The 23,326-nt window shown below is 47.1% G+C and overlaps 1 protein-coding gene across 1 annotated transcript in view; it reads right to left on the bottom strand.

Moving 5' to 3' along the window:
* LOC144818400 (cytochrome P450 1A1-like) overlaps positions 1-23,326 on the bottom strand; it is a 228,540-nt gene that overhangs the window by 46,257 nt on the left and 158,957 nt on the right. The window contains exons 4-6 of the mRNA XM_078675774.1: positions 19,663-19,780; positions 18,490-18,579; positions 18,267-18,390 (exon numbers count right to left, since the gene is read on the bottom strand). Of these exons, the coding sequence (XP_078531900.1) occupies positions 18,267-18,390; positions 18,490-18,579; positions 19,663-19,780 (332 nt within the window). The remainder of the gene's footprint in view (positions 1-18,266; positions 18,391-18,489; positions 18,580-19,662; positions 19,781-23,326) is intronic.

Here is a 23,326-nt window from a genome sequence, read left to right as displayed (position 1 = left end):
CCGGGGGAAGCCCACTCGAGAAAAGATCCCCATTAAGGCTCGACCCACTACTGGGGCTGTTATAGTACGAAGGGGGACCGCCTCAGGATAGCGGGTGGCGTGGTCCACCAGGACCAGGATGAAGCGATGCCCTTGTGCTGTTCGGGGGTCCAGGGGCCCCACGATGTCTATTCCCACCCTTTCGAACGGGGTGGTCACCACGGGGAATGGCTGTAGGGGTGCCTTGAGTTTGCGGCCGCTCTTCCCGCTGGCCTGGCAGGTCGGGCAGGACCGGCAGTGGTTGGAGACGTCATTTCTCATTTTGGGCCAGAAAAAGTGAGTCACCAGGCGGTGGTAGGTTTTGTCTTGCCCCAGGTGCCCAGCCAGGGGGACATCATGGGCCAAGTTCAACAGGAAGTCTCTGAAGTGGAGGGGCACCACCAGCACTCGACCGGCCCCCAGCTCTGCGATTCTTTGCTCGCTGTACAAGAGATCATTGTCCCAATAAACCCAGTGGGCCCCGGTGGTGTCTCCTTGGCCCTGGGCGAGCGCTTGCTGTCGCAGTCCCTCGAGGGAGGGACAGGTCTTTTGCTCCTGCCGGAATTGTTCTTGGGTGGGCCCCCCTTCTTGACGCCACTGAGCCAGGTCGGGAATTCGGGGGGCTGTGCGGACCCCTCTGGGGTTGGTTCCGGGTGGTCGGTATGGATGGAGTCTTCTTCTGGAGCGATCGGGGGCGGAGGTGCTGACCATTCGGGTTCTTCTGGTCTAGGGATGGTGCGGGTGGCCATGGACCGGGTGGTCACGCACGCCCAGTCCGGGAGACCCAACATCCCCAGATGCTCTCTTCTTTCAACAGCTGCCCACGGGGAGCTCTCGAGATCGTTCCCCAGGAGGCAGTCCACGGGGGCATCGTCGCGGACAGTTACTTTTAGCATGCCGGACACTCCTCCCCATTCGAAGGGGACGCAGGCCATCCGACACAGGCTCTCCGAATTGTCTGCCGATCGGACGGGGCAAAGAACGTTTGGCAGGATTTGTTCTGGGGTCACCAGGTGACAACGGACGGCCGTCACACTGGCCCCGGTGTCACGCAGGGCTTCGGCCTTGCGCCCATTTATGCTCACCCATTGGCTGTACTTCCGAGTGTTGGCGGGCAGGGGAGTCCGCGGGACCATGTCTCTTCCTCCTAGGCAGGCCAGGGTCATGGCGGCGGGTTCCCACTCGAACTGTTCCGACTCGTATGCTTCAGGGTCTTCGGAGACTTGTTCTTCTCCTAGGGCGGCGGCCGCCACCTGGCGGGGCCCGGGAGCCTGGTTCTTCGGGCAGGTCGGGTCACTGGCATAGTGGCCGACTCGCTGGCATCGGTGACACGTAACGTTGGCTCGGAACCCCGGGCGCATCGGGGGGTTTCCCCGGCCGGCTGGGGGCGGGGTGGTGTTAGCGGGAGTGACCGGGACAGCGTCTCTGCCCCGGCCCTGTCCTCCTCCTCCTCCTCGGGGACGATGATGACCTTGGTTGGTTCTGTTCTGCTCGTTCGGCCCACTCCGGGCCACTCGGGTGCTCTCCCACCGGTCCGCCTCGGTGGCGAGCTGCCGTGGTTCAGTCAATTTACTGTCGAGGAGGTGCTGCCTGAGCTCGACGAAACAGTTGTTGGAGAGGTGCTCCCACACAATGAGATTGAAGAGTTGTTCGTAAGTGGTTACGTTGTTACCCTTGATCCATCCCTCGAAGGCTCGGCTGAAATAGTTCACGTATTCCAACCAAGTTGTACCTGGGATCCGGGTGCAGTTGCGGAACCTCTGGCGGTACATTTCGGGCGTAAGCCCATATCGACTGAGGAGGGCGGCCTTCATGCGGTCATAGGACGTCATTTGATGGTCCGGAAGCTGCAGCAGGGCATCACGGCCCTCATTGACGAATCTCCCCCATAGACCGGCTCCCCAGTCACTTCGAGCGATCCGGTGGGCAGTCATGGCGATCTCATAGGCCTTGAACCACTGCTGTATGTCGTCGCTTCGGTGGTATTCTCGGACCACATCCTTGGGGATGTGGACCTTCTGCTCGGTAGTACCCGGGGAGCGCGGTGGCTCGGGCACCCCTAGGGTTTTGTTCAGTTTGCGCATTTCTATCTCTGCTAGTTTGCACTCGTGTTCGTATGCCAGTCTTTTTTCTTCGAGATCCCTCTGTCTCTGTTTTTCCTCTCGCTCTTCTCTGAGCCGTAAGTGTTCTAAGTTTATTTTTTGTTCCGCCAGCTTCAATTCTCCGTCTAATTTGAGCCGTGCCAAGTCTAACTCGTGTAGTCTATTTTTTTCCCGCTCCTGGATCTCTTCTCGGGAGGGACCTGTTCTCCGTTCTTCCGTCAGGGTGGTGTTGACTTCCGGGGCTTCGAGGTCCCGGGGGGTGGCGGTATTCGTCTCTGTCCAGGCCTCTAGGGCGTTTTTGAAGTCTTCTTTTGTGCTTAGCCCGGTGGTAGCAATGCCTAAGTCCATGCAAAATTGTTTTAGCTCTCGGTGGTTGTATTCCTCCAGCTTTTCCATCTGGAACTTCTCTGCAGATCCGCTCTCTTTGGTCGTCATTGTGGTTTAGTCGTAGGGTGAGTTACTATCTGTACGGTACGCGTTGGTTCGGATCGCGCCGCTGGCCACCAATATTAGACGGGGACCTGGAGGGCCGGCCGAGCACAAGGGGAGAGGGCTCCGGTGAGGGCCGTCTCCAACGATCGCACAGACAGGTAACTTCCCCCCCACAGATGGACACCACACGAAGATCAGATTAACACCTTTTATAGGCAGTTCTTGAAGTGAGGCAGTACGATACAAGGAGATCAGGACACGACGGTCCTCTCAATTCTAGTCTCTAGTAGGGAACGGGGGTAGCGGGACAGTCTTGGTACCTACGGGTACTGGGGTGGAAACGGCGGTAGCTCACAATCCTCGAGCTCGGCGTTCGGATGGATCGGACCGCGGCAGCGCCAGCAGGTCCCGAAGAGATCGTAGGTGGCAACGGGCCGCGGCAGCGCCAGCAGGTCCCAACGAGGATGACGGTTACAACGGGCCGCGGCAGCGCCGGCAGGTCCCACGAGGATGAAGGTAACAACGGGCCGCGGCAGCGCCAGCAGGTCCCACGAGGATGAAGGTTGGAACGGGCCGCGGCAGCGCCAGCAGGTCCCACGAGGATGAAGGTTGGAACGGGCCGCGGCAGCGCCAGCAGGTCCCACGAGGATGAAGGTTGCAGAAGGCCGCGGCAGCGCCAGCAGGCAGGACGATAGTTCACAAGGCAGGGCTGCGGCAGCGCCAGCAGTCCGTCAAGGATGAGTTCTTCTCGGTGTCTCTCGACTCCAGGATACAACTGCCTTCCTGTTCTGGGGCTGCCTCAGTTATAGGTCTGGCGCTCTTTGATGTCCGGACCCTCGCTCTTGGAGGTCGGGAGGTCCGGGATGAGGGAGTCCAGACACCCAGCAGGGGGGTGGAGCCAGCGCCCGAGGAGGCTGGGGGTGATCGGCACCTGGCGGGAGAGAGCCATCGACACTTCTTACTCCCATTGACCTGCCAAGTGGTCCGTTCACCTCCTGGGTGGATGGTGGTGCCGGGATGTCGGGGCCTGGCCAGGCCCAGGGTTGGGGTCGAGCTGAGGCCGCGCGGCCGCGTGATGCCGTGTCCAAGATGGCGGCTGGGCCGGGCAATGGTGCTGACGGTGGCCCGGGCCCGTGACACAGGGACATCCGGGAGCAGGCGTCCCACAGGGGACGGGTTGCGGGTTGGTTCTGTGGGTAGCACCCGGAGAGCCGGTGTCTGGGCTCTGTCATGCGGGGAGGGAGCGAGCCCGTCATGGGGCCTGTCCAACACTATCCATATGCTTCAAGTCTCTCTCTCCCCAACTACATATACACCTCTCTCAACTGACTCCCTTTTCTCTCCTGTGCTCTGTCTCCCACTACAAATCCCAAAAGCAACTTTTTGTTGACCACTTTCCAGCTTTCCTCATGTATAGCCACAACATTTATCATGAAGATACAGAACTGGTCTAGCAGTAGAATGTCCTAGTTTTCTTAAGGAATTGTAGCCTACTCATCTTCTCACCAATCTCTGTATTTTCATATTGCTAAACCCTCTTCCTAACTTCCTTGTAACTTCAATATCTTTCCCTATCACTCCTCTAGCCATACTCCTGCTAGCAGTTCTGGTGTATATGCCTCTACCCTCCCTTCTCTCCAAACCCAGTAACTTTGCTAATTAGAATACTGGAGCAACTCAAAGAACCATGTAACAGATCATGCTCACAGCATTTGCAACCACGCCGGCTGTAGCTGCTACACGAACTATAAAATGAGCTCCCTCCAGCATCAGCACCATTGTAAATTCCAACATGGGATTCCAATGGTAAAACATCTGGTCCTCACCTAATTTTGTACTATCTCACACACTAGATTTGAACAAGTATCAATCAGATGAATCTTTAAAAGAAATGGTTACAGATGTGCCCACAAAGATCTATAAAAACAAATCCAATGGTAAGGCCAATATTTGGTCCCTTAAAGAACTACAGGATTCAACTAGCCACTGCCCAAATATAATTCAAACCAACTATCAAGCAAGCCAGTAAATGCGAGATTGCTAAATTAGATCATTAATCATATCTATGAGCTATCAGCAGACTTAAAACTTGACATACTTTTCATCGCTGATATGTTGCTTGATGTTCACCGTCTATGCAAAGAAATTCCCAAAGGGGACGTAATACACAACTCTCTACAGGAATTGCCCCTATCTTAAGGACAAACAGTGTTTCGACAGAAAGACCAGGCCTACATCAAGGATTTTTCTATTTTGAAAAATTAATCAATGCTAGACCATAACTGTCTATGTGCAACATTCTTAGCCTCATTCCTCCTTATTTATTTCTCACCCTCACAGAACAATTGTACAGGCTCAGTCCTGGACAAAATACCAGTAGCTACTCTGGATAGCACAAACCTGTGAAAACTAGGGTACTGAATGAATGAATGAATGAATGAATGACCCGTATTTGTATAGCGCACAGCTGCTCTTTAGAGAGTGTCCCGGGCTGACAATTAACAAGTGCACCTCCTACGAGGCTTAGATTTTAAATAGCCAAGTTTTCAGTGCTTTTTAAAGTGGGAGAGCACTGTCTGAGATCTCAGAGCTGCTGGTAGTTTATTCAAAATGTGGGCTCCCAAAAAGCCCAAGGATCTGCCTCCGCTGCTTGCCAGGTGAGCTTTGCGGATGCAAGCCAGGTTGACAATGGACGATCGGAGTGTCCTGGGGGGCCGCCTACCTTAGGTGGGCCTAAGGTAGGCGGCACCTGTTCCATGGAAGGCTTTAAAAAAAATAACCAGGGCCTAAAGTTTTATTCTCTCCCTACCTGGGAGCCAACGTAAGGCCATTAGATGGGGGGTAATATGTGATCTGGGTTTTAGTTTAAGAACTGCTCTTGCTGCTGAATTCTGCACTAACTGAAGACGTTGTAACAGGTATTCTGGCAGATCTAGATAATGGGCATTAGCATAGTCCAGTCTGGACGTGATCAGAGACGGAACCACTTTCTTCCTAGAATCCAGGAGGAGAAGCAGTAGAAGTTTCTTGAGCATCCGTAGTACTCCAAAACAGGTTCCTATTAGGTATTGAACTTGGGTCTACATCTGTGGTTCCCAAACTGTGCGCCGCGGCACCCTGGTGCGCCGCAATGAGTGGCCAGGGGCGCCGCGCACAACTTGGGAACCTACGGGGGAGTTAGAAATACCCCCCTTCATTATCCTGGATTATGGATTGGGCCACGAGCGGCATGCGTACGTACACGTCGTACGTGTTTTCTACAGGTATAATCTCCGCCATTACTGTCATATGGCCATCCATGTTCTGAGCTTTTGAGCAGCGTTTGAGCTGCCTGCCCGCTGTGCCTCATGGGAACCCTCTTCTGGACTCCAGCTTTAGCAGCGTTTGAGCCTCGTTTGAGCCTAGTTTGTGCTGCCTGCCCGCCGTGCCTCGTGGACTCTGAACTCAAGGATATTGGTAAGTGAAGTCCACCGCCGTAATTGAACTAAAATGCACATAAACATAGCTGCCAAGGTTCAGATTGCTGTGTGTAACATTTTCATAAATGCAGTACAATTATGTGTGACATTTCAACAACTATGACTGACACTGTCACAACCAAAATCATGCAATGAAAACCAGGAAAACAAGACATTATATGAAAATGTTAAAACTGGCAGCAAAGCACCAGAAACTGAAGGACTCAGGTCTGCACCAGTGATTTGCAGTGTGCGCCGTGCTGCTACAAACAAAAGAATGATTTTGTAAATTGTAGCGGTCAGTTATTGTAATAGGGTTAGATTATGTTTTTAAATAAACGGCGCAGTTGCTTGCCACTTACTCACCTCAAGTAGAGAATAGCATAACTGCTGTAGTGGGGGATAAAAAGAGAGGGAGGCGGATAAGCACTGTTTTCATGGGTCACTTGAAAGCACACATCAACGTTCGCTGGGGTATGGAATGTAGCCACGGTGCACTGCAGAATCCACTAACGACGATTTGAGTAGGTGTTCTTCTTTAATTTCTTCTGCTGCTCTGACTAACGTAAAATAAGCATTACCCAATTGCTTTCTTGACTGCTCCATTATAAATCTGGCCTAATCAAATGAGTACAGAGACATCATTTTATTTAATAACACTGATAGTTTTACGTGTAGTACATGTGCAATGTGTAAGAGCAGGGGTTTGCAGATTTACGTGTGCAGTGTGTTACAACAGGCTTGCTGGCTGGCCTGTGGTGTTTTAAAGCGGATTTTGCCGGCACTCCTCGTGATTCATTGAACTAAAACGCACAAAAAAGGTGACTTGTGAGGGTAAATTGTAGTCCGGTTCACATAGCTGCCATGGTAATATTGTAGTATTTCTCACTTAAGGAGTTTTTATTAAACAACTGTTATCTTCTTGGTTTGTTACAAATATGATATTAATACCTTCATTGCGTCCCAATTACTTTAAGGAAGACAACAGGAAGTACTCCCAAGGTCGGATTACATCCCGCCCACCGGTAGAAAAATGGTGGGGAGCCACGGCCAACTGCCGATTAGGTCAAGGGGGCCACAGGTCAAAAAAGATTGGGAACCACTGGTCTACATCGATAGCTCGTTGTCAATATGGATACCTAGGTTTTTCACTACTGATTGGGCAGTGCGGGGAAAAAAAATAGGTCTAAAGGCCACCACTGAGCCCAATTGTTCTCTACAGGTTGGCCGAAGAATGCAATCTCGGTTTTATCTGGGTTGCACTTAATCTGATTCTGCTTCAACCATTTTAAAAACATTGGTAAGGCAGAACTAATTATTTCCCCATTAAAGTCATCTCCTATCTTGCATGAAAAAATCAGCTGCGTATCAGCCGCATAAGAGACCATTTTTATGCCATGTACCTCTACTAATGATGCAAGTGGTGACATAGGCATATTGAATAAGGTGGGACTCAAGGCAGATCCCTGCGGGACTCCCACTTTTATGTTTTTGCATTGCGGCAGAGGAGGGAGGTGTCCAAATAATCTGTTCCCGGTGTTCCAGAAAAGAAGTAATCCATGCCAATGCATTCCCTTTCATGCCCATGTTATTTAATCTGTTTAAGAGCATCTCATGGGGCACCGTACCTAATACCACCAACAGATCTAACAAGATCAGAATTGCTCTTCCCCCATCATCAAGCTAATCTTTAAGGTATTCGGTCACTTCCAGCAGGGCAGACTCTGTGCTGTAGTTAGTCCTAAACCCGGATTGCGCGGAGTGGAGGAGATCATATTCCTCTATGTATTCAGTCATTACGGTGTTAACATGTTTTTTTACTACCTTCGTGAAAGCAGGAAGATTGGTCCATAGTTAGTAGGGTTGTTGGGGTCTGCGTTGGGTTTCTTCAGGAGAGGCAAGATTTTTGCCTGCTTCCAGGCAGATGGCATGACACCTGTAACAAGTGAGGAGTTGATTACCTTATTGACGGGCACGTTTAAGGTGGCTGCTAGTGCTAGTAACATTTTAGCAGGGCAGGCATCAGTAGGTGATCCTGACTTAAGCCCCGAGAGATAGGTGAGAGAGTCTTCCAGTTTGAAGGATGGGAATTGTGGCAGTGACAGCCTTTCTAACAATACCTTTGAAGGGGAGAGCAAAAATACATCATCCCCGTGTGAGTAGTGGGAGGGTGTGGTTTCTTCCATTTCTGAGGAGAATGACTGCTGGATCACCTTAATTTTATCATGAAGGGAGCAGGCCACCTGCCTTGCCCAATCGGCTGAAGGTGCTGCTTCTTTGATTTCTGCTTTAGGGTTTGTGAACAATTTAACAATTTTAAAGATTTCCTTGCCACTGTTATTATTATTAGTAATTCGATCTTCAAAATAACTCTTTTTGGCCGTCCATACTAGTTTGTAGTGTACTTTGATTGCTCCCTTGTAGGTATTTCTGTCCTCTAGAAGATTCTGCCTGCGCCATTTCCTCTCTAATCTTTTACAGTTACCTTTGCTAGTTCTCAGCACTTCGTTGAATAAAAGGATTAACACTTTTTCTACTTGCGTTCCGGTCTGCCAAAAGAGCGAGCAGTCTGTGGCTCTTAACTAATTGCTATAATTACTATATTGCTATAATTGCTATAATTACTATATTGAAACAGCTGGCTTGACAATCTAGCCCTATGCCAGACCTCGTTGCCTTCTAACATTAAAGCACTCTGCTTCTACGAATTGGTCTATAATCAAACCAGTTCAGCTTGCACCAACTTGATGGTATATTCAAAATAATAGGTTTATTCTTGCTCACTGGAGGAAAACCCCCCATTACATAGAATACGTATCAGACCATCCATTTCTCACTAAACATTAACATGGCAACTAATGATTCTATAAGCAATAATATATCCATACCTATAAAATCGTACAAGAAATTCAGTGTAAACTCATTCCAATAACCCTTTTCCACCTCCCAAAACCTGTGACTGGAAATATCAGTGAAACAACTCCATCAGTGGTTAACCTAGGCCTTTGACTTGGTAACCCTTCTGAAACTTATATGCCTGAGACATAACAGGACAAACAGCTAGTTCATCTACAATGTGAAAGTAAAAAAAAACAAATGCCAGATCTTGAAAGACTTTGGAGGAATCCACTCAACCTAATTGATACAAAGTAGCTCCAAAAGTGAACCAGAATCAAGCACACCTCCATCAAAAAGGCCAAAGGCTGCTACTAAGCACAACACATCTCGGAGACTTCATAAGCATAACGAGCTCGTCAGAATGATCAACGAATTATGGAACCTGAATTGGATATTAGTACATAAAAACACTGCTGGAACTCTGTGATGCCTTAGCAAAACATTTCCACAAGAAAGCCTCTAGCATTAAAGCTTATTTCCATTCAGAACCAAGCAACATCCACTGAAAATCTCCATCCAAATCAGGCTACTCTGAATGCTCAACCCACACTGTGCCTATTAAACCTACTGACATAAAAAGACACTGTTTAAAGGCATAAACTTGACTGGTATGTCACTGACCTTCACTGTCAAACTTTTTAAGTCACAACTACTTGAGTTCCCTGATGCATACTGACTAGAGAGATTATCAGCTCCCCCCTAACAAACCTGTCCTAAAGAAACAGTGATTTGACCCAAGCTGACCGAGCTAACTACAGACTTAGAGCACAGGAACTTTTCTTAGGCAAACTCTTTGAAAAGGCAGCGTTTGTCAGATAGCCAGTTTCATTGAACATAACGGTTTCAGTCAGATGGAATGGGTCCACACTATGGAAACAACATACCAGCAGTAATCCCAATTTTGGACAATCTTAAGGTCTCTGTCAACAACAATGAGGTTGCTGCTCCATGATTACTTGACCTATTACTAGGTTCTGATGCAGGGTGACCCACTAGCTACCAGAGCTAAGGCTATGTGACGGTGGGATACAAGGGCATGCAACTGAACTAGATAAACATCTACCTCAAAGTACTGGCCCCAAATTGTTTCAGTATCATCATTGAATCGTCCACCCTTCTCAAATTCATCAAGTGTTTCCCAAGGGCTGTAAGATCACATCTCTACTCTTCAGCATTTGCCTACTCCCTCATCTGGAACAAGTGAAGTTTGTTATCCACACCTACAACTGCTAAGCATACGACACAAATCATTTTAAACATCAAAAAGCCCTCACAGGTAAGATCTTCAAGAATCATGGGATTCTTATTAACTGTGGCTCAATGGATGCTAGAGATTAATTTCAAGCGCACTTCTTCAAAAACAGAAATACTCACCTGTAGCTCACAGCAAAACTACAGCTCCATATGTTCTTGGCCCAGAATATGGGTCAGACAGCTATCACTTTGACTGAAGTGAAAAACATTGTAGCCATTAAGGACTCTAACACCTCTCTTCAATCCCAAAGGTACTAGTGACTCATTTGACACAATGAGAGTCCAACAAACCATTTACCTCTACCTGGGTTTCTTGTAGATAGCTCTAGCATGGGTCTTTCTAATTCAATTAATAGAAAGACTGGACTAGGTCAATAGACTGTAGGTTGGTTTCATTAAAAACTCAAATTCCAAACTACAATACATTTTGAAACCTGCAGCCAGAAAGGTTTGCAACCTAAACAGAAGGGGCAATATTGCCCTTGTATTCAAAGTGCTACGCTGGGCAGAAGTATATCTTTCAAAACCCTCTGCTGTGCACATTGGATAGCTGCTTTCCAGTACCAACACGCCTCGTGGGCTAGATCCACCATCGTCCCTATTTTTAAAAACAAAGGTCAGCGGGATGACCCCGCGTTCTATAGGCCCATATCCCTCTTGGACTCAACGATAAAAATTCTGGGCAGAGTTCTTTTATCTAGATTGAGGGAGAATGTTGAGGGCTGTGGCGGGTTGTCTGACCTACAATATGGTTTTAGGGAGAGAAAAGGGACCATCGAACAATGTATTAATCTGCATCTACTCATCTCAAAGTATACGGTGGCCAAGGAGGGTTCAGTGTTTTTGGCATTTATGGACCTATCCTCGGCCTTTGACCTCGTTAATAGGGCAAAACTTTGGTCAATTCTTTTGGAGATGGGTATCGATGAAGCTTTGGTAACGTTCATGGCCACCATGCATCAGGAGCTTTTTGCAGCTGTCCGAGTGTCAAACAACGGCAGATGTACCCCGCTTTTTAAATCTTTAAAAGGGGTCCGGCAAGGCTGCATCTTAGCGCCCACGCTTTTTACTATCTATATCAACGGCCTGGGGGAATATCTGCGAGACCAGGACGCGGACGTACCACGTGCAGGAGATGTCCATATCCCGGCACTCCTGTACGCGGATGACGCCGTGTTGATCGCTCGCACTGGTGTAGGCTTACAGCATCTTTTGGACGCTTTTGGCTCCTTCATGGATAACCTAGACCTTAGGGTTAATGTCGCTAAATCGCATACTATGGTCATGGGCCGCGAACGTTACAAAAAGAAACATAAATCATTTTTCTGCAGAGGGGCCCTGGTTGCTAAGGTAACCACATTTCCCTACCTGGGTGTTTTGTTTGACCAGAATGGAACGTGGGGGCCACAGATTAGAGCAAAGAGGCTGGCGGTCATAAGATCTTCCTCAGCGCTCCTGGGTTTTGCTGGCAAGCTGGGTGCCAGGCCCATGGAAGCCCTTTTGAAGATCTATAAGTGCAAGCCTGTTGCTATTGCCCTATATGGATCCCCTTTGTGGGGGTATGTGAATCTTGATCCCATTCAAAGGGCAGAAAATAGATTTATAAGATCGCTTCTCTCTATCCCCCAGTCAACCCCGACTTTTTCCATACATAAGGAGGTGGGTTTGCCCTACCTGTCAGACTCATTGAGCCTAGCACCTCTAACTCTGTGGCTGAAAATGTGGTTGAACGAAGATCTCCCTTTGAACCACATAATATTGAAGGATGTCTTATTACTTGATAAACATAGTAGCATCCCATGGCTGGCCTACTTAATTAAATCATTTACTGATCTGGGCCGTCCAGAACTCTTTCTAAGCCCAGATAAAATTAGAGCTCTGGACATAGACCTTATAAAACAGTAATTCAGGGTTAGGAAGGAAACGCTTCGCGAGGAAGCCGAAATGCAGAAGCCAGCAGTTAGGGCTCATAATCTCTTGGTGAGCGAATCATCCCTTGCATCTTATCTCATTTTTGTTACAGTCCCTTACCACAGGTTTTTACTAACTAAATTTAGGTTTAACCTGTTACATTTTTATTTAGGATCTTATACATCTTGGCAGAAGCCAGATTTAGCCCCCCCTTGCAGTTGTGACCATTTTTCTGTTCAGGATACTATGCATTTTATTATGTTTTGTAGTTTATATCATGAGCAGAGAAGAAAATATTTGCTCCCTATCCTGAAAGAAGCAGGCTTTACCCAGGTGCGCCCGGCTTTGCTTTATCTACAACTCCTGACTAATCCCCGCACAACTTTTTGTATTGCAAACTTTTTAGTGGCCGCTGCAAGGGCAAAAAGGGGAGGTTAGATGTCGCTTTAAACTTTTTAAAAATTGTCATGTTTTTTCTTTGATGGATTGTATAATGTATTTTCTATTTATTCTTGTATATAGCATTTATAATATAATATGTACTTAGTTTGATGTTTTTTAGGCTATTGAAGGGTCATCTATGTATATATCCCTTCTCAGGGTTTTATTGTTTTGTTTCTTTGTATGACTTGTAATAAGTCGAATAAAGATATTCTGACTGACAGTACCAACATGCAAATTATAGAAAAAATGTCAAAGAAACTCAAATCCCTGAAACATCATTTGTAATTTAGAAGAGCGAGAACGTCATAGCTGTTTGCATAACATAGGAGTCAAGTATCTGTAAAGCCGCCACCCTTATTGATTTGTATATACTGCTTCTGAACCTATCTTCACACCTATTGTCTTCACTTAAATTCACACTTTCATCGCTTTCTGCTGGAAGTGTAAAATTTGATCATCACTGATGCATTATCCTACTTGCAGACTCTCTTGACATCACACATGGCACTAATAAAACACATGGCTACCAACACCTTTCTCTCATTCACGCACCTCAGATCCAGAATCATTGAACATTGGTCTGCAGAGCACTTTGAACTCCAACAATCATTTGGTCTGCCATTGAACCAACACATGTGCCATACTGTGAGAGAGCTCTCAGCACACTTTGAATCTGGGTATGGTAGGTGGTGGAATAACTGAGGCAGATTAAAAGGTAGTGGAGGAAAGGAACCAGAGGCCTGGGAGCTCAGGAGGATTCATAGAGGGCTGGCACTAGTTGTAGAATGTTTTACCTGCAAAAGCTCTCAAAATGAAAATTGGGCCAACAGTCCATCATAGGGATGTAATTCGTGTTCCTCTCTTTGCTATGTCTTTGTAGTGGATTGTCTCATGCCTCTGAACCTACCTGATAACAACCAGGGAATTCTCCTTTTTTCACAATGTGCACGGTGTCCTTTCCCTCACTGTCATGGTTTTAAATGTCCTAACTCTCACCTTCTCTTGTAACCTCAGGAGTCATGTTCTTCTTTTCATGACATTGCCACTAAGTTGACTGCTTTGTCCATGGCATTCTCATTGCCCACAGAGTCAATACCTCGTTTCTCATTCCCAGAATCCTGTCCATCTACTTCTACATTTTTGCCTAAGATTGCATTTCCAAACCTGTCACTCTTTTCACCATTGACTTCAGAATCCTACTTTTCTCATATTCATGGCCTCTGCAGTCCTATGCCACTATTCCTTTACCAAAAATGCCTGTCCCTCTTTGTCATTGCCCCCACAGTCCTGTCATTCACATTTATTATTATTATTATTATTAAAACAGTTTTGTATAGCGCGTGGTTACCCTAGAGCATCCCGGCGCTTCGCCAAACAGAGCCACAGATTAAGAGAGAGAGAAGCACAGCGGTTTAACAGAAGAGAAAGGTCTTCAGCTCTTTACGAAAACGCAGAAGGCATGGCTCCGAGCGTAAACCTAGGGGGAGTGAGTTCCAAAGGGTTGCAACCCTTACGTAGAATCTCCTCCCTCCTGAGCGAGCCTTTTTAACCCTAGGGATCGTGAGTAAGTGTTGTTGGTCTGAGCGTAATGATCTACTTGCCTTGTAAGGGGTCACCAGCTTTTGAAGGGCAGGAGGGCCTTTGCCTTGCAAGATTTTATATGCAAGGCAGAGAGACTTAAATTTCACCCTTTCTCGCACTGGCAGCCAATGCAGCGCCCTTAGTGCGGGTTTGGCCGATCGTGACATAGGGATGTTGTGAAGCATTCGTGCCGCTGCATTCTGAACTTGCTGAAGTTTGTTCAGAGTGATCTCAGGGGCACCCAGATAGATTGCATTACTAAAATCTAATCTAGATATAATCAGGCCCTGGATCAAGAGTTTCCGGGATAGAAAAGGAAGCAGAGGCAGCACTTTGCGCACCGATCGGAGAAGGCCGAAACAGACACCAGCCAGTTTGGTAGCCTGGGTCCTAAAGGAAAGGTCTTGCTCCAACCAGATACCCAGGCTCTTGATCTCAGCCTTGGGCTTGGGGGGGGATCCCAGGCAGCTAGGCCAGGCAGACCGGGGGAGTGAGGGACTTTTCATCCCCATCAGCATTATCTCGGTTTTTGAGCCGTTCAGCTTTAGTGCTGATTCCCCCATCCAGGTGTGGACTTTGGATAGGCAGGAATGTAGCACCTGGGGATTTTCCGTGGCCTGGGAGAGGGCAAACACCAGCTGGGTATCATCGGCATAGCTCACGATTTTGATGTTAAATGGAGCCACCACATCCTCCAAGGGGGCCATGTATACATTGAATAATGTGGGGCTCAGGGAGGAGCCCTGGGGCACTCCACAATGGAGGTGGGTGGAAGCCGATCGTGCGCCCCCTTCCCAGACCTGGAAGGACCGTTCACTAAGAAATGACCTGAGCCATTTCAGCGCCGTCCCCCTCACTCCCGCATCTGAGAGTCGCTGAAGTAACACTCGATGGTTAACAGTGTCGAACGCTGCACTAAGGTCCAGGGGGATCACTGCCACTGATCCTCCTGAGTCCAAAATGCAACGTGCCTCTTCCGCGACTGCCAGCAAGGCGGTGTCAGTGCCTTGACCCTGGCGGAAGCCTGTTTGGGAACTTCTCAGCACACCGTTGGACTCAAGGAAGTTGGATAGCTGGAAATTAACCAATTTTTCCGTGATTTTACTGAGTCCCGGAAGTAGCGAGATGGGCCTGTAGTTCGCCATGTCAAGGGGGTCTAGGCTGTTTTTTTTTAAGAGGGCTTTTACTATTGCACCCTTCCAATTGGGTGGGACCACACCGGCACCTAGCGAGGCATTATTTACCTCCGTGATAGGTTCCACAATGGAAGGGGCAACCAGTTTGAGAATCCTCATGGGGACGACGTCCCGGGGGGAACCACTCTTAACGGACACTAAGACTTTAAGAGCTTCATCCTCAGTGACTGGTCCAAAAGACTCCAGGGTCTTCAGAGGTCTTCCCTCATCCACGAAGGGCTCGGCTCCTATGTCAATTTGGGGCAGGGTAATCAAAATATTTTAAATTTTAGTGTGGAAGTACTCTGCTAGATCATTACATTTTACTTCCAGATTATCCGTGGAGGCAGGTGGCGTAGGGACCCTCAAGAGCTCCTTGACCACTAGAAATGTTTCTCTGGAGGAATTGGAGGCATTGCTGATTCTCTCCTCCAAGAATTGGGTTTTGGCGGACCGGATGGTGAGCTTGTAATTCCTTATCGCCACTCGGTATTCAGTCTTACAAGCTACTCCCCAATTCTTCCTCCAGGCGCGTTCTAGTTTTTTGCAGGCCCTCCGCATAGCCCTAAGCTCTGGTGTATACCACTGAGCGGAGCACGATCTTTTCTCCCTCCTTCCTGCCCATCTTAAGGGAAGAACGGCATCGAGTGTGTTAGAGATCCATCTGCAGAAATCTGCTTCCGCCAGTACTGGGTCCTTCGCTAATGAAGAGCGTGAGGCCTCCAGACTGCGTGACAGGTTTTCCACAGACAGCCTGGCCCAGGGTCTATCAGGCGTACGGACACTGATGGAGGGGGTACTCTCTGGCACGGTTTGCCAGGCAAAGGGGACCATAAAATGGTCCGTCCATGGAAGAGGGATCGGGGAGGCTGCTTTCATAGTGGTGATGTTAGTAAAAATAGGATCCAATAAGTGACCCTTATTATGGGTAGCCTCCAGGTTTATAAGATTAACCTCACAGGTTTCCAAGTCACATTGAAGGGCTGTCGCTGACCGGTCTTCCTGGTCGTCGAAATGGAGATTGAAGTCTCCCAGGGTAATGAAGTTGGTTGTAGAAGCGGCAAGAACCATTACCGTCTCCATGAAAGAGCCGATAAAGTTACCATTACTTCCTGGGGGGCGATAGACTAGTAACCCAGACATCGCCACCGTAGGTGAGATTTGGAGGGAGAACTTACAGCTCTCACAGTCCTCCACCTCACCCTTTTGGGCTCTGCATACCAACGAGTTCTTATACAGAATAGCAACACCTCCCCCTCGACCCACCGGTCGATCCTGGGTATAGATTAAAAACCCGGGAGGAAGAGCGTTCACTATGTCCGCTTCTGAGCCTTGCATGAGCCATGTTTCTGTTAAAAACAGAATGTCTAACTCATGTTCCTGAATAAGGAGGCTAACCTCCAAAGAATGTCTCGGAAGAGACCTACAGTTCAGAAGGGCTGAGCGTAGGGTGTTTTTAGTCGATACTTGATGGGGGGGCTACATAGTGCACAGTAAGTAAATGGTTCGATAACCTTCTGTACTGATGTACAGTGTAGAGATGTTAGGGGGCGAAGCCGAATTAGTTCGGCACGCGAATAAGTGGTTGCAGAACTTACTGAATTAGGCAGAGTGGCTGGCCCTAGGCCCGTTTGTGCGCGGATGGGCGCAGACGGGCTGGACTCAGGCGTGACTCCGGCAGTGATCCGGCGTTCCCGCTGCGCGTCAGCATGACTTCCTTAAGAGGAGGTCGTGCTTCCTAGGGTGCTAGAGCGTGGACTACACGCCCAGCGTCCCTCCCTCACCTAAGATGGCCGCCAAACTACACAACTACCGAGAGGCATAAACCAAAGGATCCGGGACCCGCAAAACGCGGTGAGATCACAATTAAAGTGCAAGTGTGGGAGGCAGCGTTAAAAACAAGGGAAAGACAAATTAAAATGAAAAATAAATGCAAAACGAGGAGATTTTAAAAATGCTTGTAACTCAAGCAAATTGCACCACTTAGGTAGGCAATGCAGTATGACCGCTCTGCTAAGGTCAGGTCTTCCTCTGAGAGTTCATTCAGCAAGACAGAGCCCCTGGTTAACCTTCCTTAAGAGGAGGTCGAGCTTCCTAGGGTGCTAGAGCGTGGACTAGACGCCCAGCGTCCCTCCCTCACCTAAGATATTGAATCTAGACTTTATTATGCTTCCTTTTCTCCTCGTTTCTAGTCTTTTGCCTCTTTTTGTTACATCAATTTTCTTGTTCTATGCAACTTCCTTTTTGGCCCTATACCTTTCTAGTTTAACTGTATTTCTCATTTAGACATGGTTCCCCGTACCTTGCCTTACTCTGGCATAGCTGCAGCTCCCAGCTCTAAAAAGTGATCAGCCATTGGCGAACAGGACCCTTTAGGTGGATTCTGCTATGTGGTGCAGATAGTCATAGCTCGGGACATTATTGTTGCAGGGATGGAATATCTGTTGCAGCAAAAGGGCTAGTGAAACAGCCAAGTTGATGGGTGGGCGCATTCAAGACTCCATATAATAGGTAACCCTCAGCTAATGAAAATGAGATGAGAGCCATGGGGAAATCAAGCAGATGACCATGTGATTTAGGGGCGTATACTTTGATAAGCCCCTATGTAGCCGCTGCCCACCAAAAGAAGGGTAACAGAGCAATTAGATTGTCGTATACTGGGAGGAGAAACCAGCTCACTTGTAAAACGTAGACCTTGTCTAAATTAATTAGGACAGTGGCCTATCAATATGATGAGGTTTTATGTTCTAAACTCAAGTAGGCACCTTGCTATTGATATTTCTGCATTACTATGTACAATAGCAGTTTGTTATAAGCTTGTAATCAATATAAATATAAACTAAATGAACAACTTGGACAAATAGATTTAGATGTTGTGCACCCACAATCTTCTCTTAAGACAGTGTTGGCAGAACTGGCTCCTATCTTCATTAACAGTCGTAAGGAATCCATATTAAAGGCATGCAGGATTGATGATCCTTGTACTCACTTACCAGTGAGGCAACGTAAATGGCACAAAGGATGAATGCCTCAAGACTTCACTGATAAATGCTTCAGTGTAATGTAATTTAGTTCTGTCTTCAAACCTTGGGAGCCTGGTGTTTCCAATCTGTTCATCTGCAAAGAAAATAGCAATTGTTTGCCTGTATTTAAAATCAAATTTCATTTATGTCAAATATGTATAAATGTTAAACTGTTCTCATATATTGATGTTACCAATTTCTTCATGGATCTTGATTTGCGCTTCAGGACAGTGAAACAGATACAGAAATATCCACTGAAGAGCAGATGATACAGTGTCGAAACCTAGGGAAAACAAAGGGATATTTATTCTGCATGGGTGAAGCAAGCATGCGGTGTATCATTTATGACAATGGTGTCAAATGTGAGGTCTTGGAGGGCAGGATAAATCCCAACCCTTCAGGATAATCGCCTACTTTATCTGTGATTTCCATTGTGTTTAATTGTATGTTAAGGTTCCTTATTTGGATATCATAGTGGTCTGGCAGGGATCAGGCACTTTTGCTCGCTCTTTGAAAATCCATAGAATAGAAATATGTGTTGGCAGACGTTAAATAATTTTCAAAATTCTAATAGCTTTCAGTCATGCTATGACATTTCAATGCAAAAATGATGATGGAAGATAAAATGAAAAGGAGGGGGAGAGACAATCAAAGGGAAATAAAGGTTAACCCAGTAATTATTTTGACAGTACAGTGGAGACCATGTAATGTTTGTTGTTCATGACTTGTCCAGCCTAGCCCACTAGGAAAGTATCCATTTTCAAATTAGTCTGGCACTTGCTAGACAATCCTTAGTGAATTCAAGTCCATTAGATATCTCAGATGGTTGGACTGCAAAATGTCTGATGTACACAGGACCTAATCAAGAAAGGTACTACAGATCCTTTTATAACAGAAAGAGAAATTACAGATGAAGAAAACCACAAACCCCTGAGAAGGAAGCTAGCACTATTCACTGAGTAAAGCCTGTGTTGGTTAGGACGAGGAGTAAAGTCCATGTATCATTAAGGATGATTAACCTTAGAACTGTTACTAGTATAAGTAATATTTGCTATAATACAACAAGAAAGCATGTTTTTGTTCTAATACTCACTTCTATCCATAAGAAGGTTCCTGGGAATGCATGTTGAACCAGTAAAAGACGAAAACACACACCGTCAATCATGTGGGCATTTAAAAACACCTCAACCATACTTTTGCCTGCAACTATCTACCATGGTGAATTTTATTGAGTTGATTTAATCGGTCTGAAGATTTTTAGCTGATGATAACTGATGTTTGGCAGCAACCTCTTTAAAGAACAATTACTAAAGTGCTGTCTGTCAGTTTTGCTACTTACTTTACAAATGACAAAAACAATATTTACCTGCTCCGAAGAGGTCTCCAACTGAAGACATTATTCGGTGATTGGTTATTGTGTTGTCTTTTGTTTGTCTTTTATTGCAAAGTCCAATGAGGGCATCTGTAATATCTCTAATACAGTCCTAAAATAAATAGAAGCATTGATCATTTCTTTCCAAAAATCCATATCTGTCTCGGATTGTTATAGGAGTTTGGAAAACCAGACACATTACAGTATACTAGATTTAGAAAAGAACTATTAATTTGGTCACCTAATATTAAATAATGTGGCCACGTTGCTATATCTATTTAAACTATTGTATGGCATTGCAACCAGTGAGTGAAATTATTGTATAACAAATGGCTTTTGTGTACAATATTAGTCTGACAACCAGACCAGTACTCCTATATATAAACAAATGAAAGCATAGCATGTGAGTTTAACATATCTGCAATACAATCATTAATGCTAAATACATTTATCATAGAAATGGAAACCTCGGGTCATGCACCTTGCATTTAGACCCCCGAAGTGGATTCCAATAATATTTCTGCACCTCCAAATCAATCATTGAGCTCAGGTAACAAGAGCTCTTGCAGTCTCTCTTTTGGACTCTTTCAGTGTAATTTAATTGTGAAATCCCAAAAACATTACCACCAGATTGCAAAGTATGCCCAACAAAGCAGCCAGCACAGAATTTCATTTAACTTTTTTGGATGTGAACAAGTAGAATGAGCACTGACAGTGCTCCTCTGTGTCATGTCGCCATGCCTGACCGAGTCCTGGGCTTCCGGGTCAGGCATGGCAAGAAGACGACGGGAGGGGGCAGCCGTGTCAAAGAGCTCTGTGAGTGTTGCGCATTATTTACCGTGTCCGACTCTAAATCTGGCAACAAGAGTGGGATGCTAAGACACCCCCTCCAACCGCACACAACAAGAAGAGTGCCCAGACAACAAGAAGAGGCACGCTCCAAAAAGAAAAAAAAAACAGGCAAGCCCTGCCGATCAGCTCAGCCTTGCAGCCACGTCGAGGAGCTCCTGGGAGACGAGTTCCTGAGGCCACAAATGGACACATGGTGCGCAGCACTGGGGTAAGGACTGTAATTTTCATGTCCCCAACTGCACACAGGCGTCCTGTCCGGCGGACATCTTAAAGTCAGGCACTCCCTATAGGAAGACATTGGCCTCAGCGGCCATTTTGAGGTCAGGCAAAGAAAAAATAAAGTCAATGAGCCCGTCAAAATAATCTTTGAAGCCCTGCAAAGCCACAAGGAGTGTCAGGAAGGGCAGTGAAGATAGCAGAATATTACCATGTCCACCCGACCTGACTCCACGCAGAATGCAACACCCGGTCTGGCCTCAGCCGCACCACAAGGGCCCATATTAATCGGTGTATTGTTCCCTCGTCCCCCCAAACCTCTGATATTGACATCAGGAAACAGTATGGGCCCCAAGTGGAAAAACTGGATAGAAGACTTTGAAAACTTTATGAAAGGCTCAAGAGTAGATGATCCTGACCATCAACTTATAGCGCTAAAGAATTTAGTGGGCAAAGACATTGGACAGATAATCAAAGAATTGCCCCCAGCAGATACTGCATCATATGCAGACGTGAAGGGTGCTCTGGAAAGAAAATGTCTCCATAAACGCAACCTAGACTATGAACGCTACACCTTCAATCTCGCGTCCCAAGAACGCGATGAATCAATGGGTGATATCATCTCACGACTAAAGCGTCTGGCACGCTATTGCGAGTTCGACAACTTTAACACTGAGGACGCACTTCACTTACGCATCATCGAAGGATGCCAATCCGAATCACTGCTACGTTGACTCCTTAAAAAACACTACTCGCTCGAAGACATTGAAGAACTCACACGCATAAATGACCAAGCCGAAGAGCATGCAAAGAAAATAGAAGCCGGGAAGACAGAAAAGCGGGAACAAGCTCTCAGAGTCCAATCCCAGACGGACACAAGACGTCGGCCTGACAAACCTACGAGCTCGTCCCATGGCAGGACCAGAAGCAGTACAACCTGGAAACAACCACCGCACTGCTACCGAAGTGGCCTGGAATATCCACACACTGGCACATGCCCAGTCATGGGGCAACAATGCCATAGATGCGTGAGAGATTTATCACTTTGAAACTCTGTGCCAAACCAGGCGTAAAGAAACCAGGCCAGTCAGACGAAGTGCCGGGACACGTCACCATGCGAGGGCAGTGCACGGAATAAGAGATCGATCAACTAGCTCCTCCAGGTCCAGGACCCAGTCCCAGGCGTTGTATCGTTCTCGCAGGTTGACATCAAGAGTATGATCCGCACTCACTCCCATAACGCATGACAGTGACGAATATGTATGCATGGTGGCAGACCCAGACCGGCTGAAGAAATACCCCCGACTAGATATTCGAATGGGAAACTACTCTGCCAAGTTTGTTCTGGACACGGGAGCGTCACTGAACTATATCTACACAATGGACTATGAAAAGATGTGCCCGAAACCGAAGCTCGAACCAGCTGCAGTGCACGTCTACACCTGGATGTCCAAGGAACCACTGCCATGCCTGGGACGTTTTCCCACAACGCTAACCTACAAGAACAGATCAATTGAAGCTCAAATTCATGTCATAGAAGGCCCTGAAGCTGCTGACTGCCTACTCAGCCTACCCACAGCAGAATGGCTGAGGCTGGTAGAGATCTTATTCAAAGTGGATGACTTGCCCGAAATGATCAACAAATTCCCGAAGTTGTTCTCAGGCCTAGGAAAGCTAGCCAACGTCAAAGTCAAATTACACATTAACTAACAAGTTACTCCAGTGGCCCAGCACCACAGGAAAGTAAATTTTCACCTCCAGCAAGCGGTCGATGATGAGCTTCAAGATCTACTGAGAGCAGACATCATAGAGCGATCATCTGGACCCACCCCCTGGGTGTCACCAGTTGTAGTCGTGCCCAAACAAGGGCATGAAAACAAAGTATGCCTGTGCGTGGACATGCGCGCCCCGAATACAGCCATAGAGCGGGAAAGGCATCCCGGACTTCATATTAGCAACATGATTACCCGCCTGAACGAAGCAACGGTCTTTTCAAAATTAGACCTCAACAAAGGATACCACCAGCTCGAAATCCACGAGAGATCCAAATACATTACCACATTCACCACTCATCAAGGACTCTTCAAATATAAATGCCTCAACTTTGGCATCTCGTCAGCGGCGGAAATCTTTCAAGAAGCTGTTCGGCGGGTGATCCACCACATTCCCAACTCATTTAACTACAGTGACGACATACTTGTATTTGGCACGACACGTGAAGAACACGATAAAGCCTTAAACCGTGTGTGCCATGCCCTTTGAAGTGCCAATCTCACACTCAACAGAGACAAGTGTGAATTTCACAAATCAACCCTCAAGTTCTACGGCCACATCTTCTCCAAAGATGGCATGAGACCAGACCCAGACAAAGTCTCAGCACTCGCTGACACACAGCAACCCTGCGATGTCAGTGAAGTTCGGTCATTCCTGGGCATGGCCAGTTATTGTGCCAGATACACTAAAGACTATGCAACCATCAGTTACCCACTGCGAGAGTTAACAAGACAGGGTCAACCCTTTCACTGGTCCAAGGCATGTGAACATGCTTTCAATAAGATCAAAGGCACAGTGAGCTCTGCTGCCCACTTGG

Source organism: Lissotriton helveticus, chromosome 2_1 (assembly GCF_964261635.1).
Source record: "Lissotriton helveticus chromosome 2_1, aLisHel1.1, whole genome shotgun sequence".
NCBI lineage: Eukaryota > Metazoa > Chordata > Amphibia > Caudata > Salamandridae > Lissotriton > Lissotriton helveticus.
This window is presented reverse-complemented; position numbering and strand designations above follow the sequence as displayed.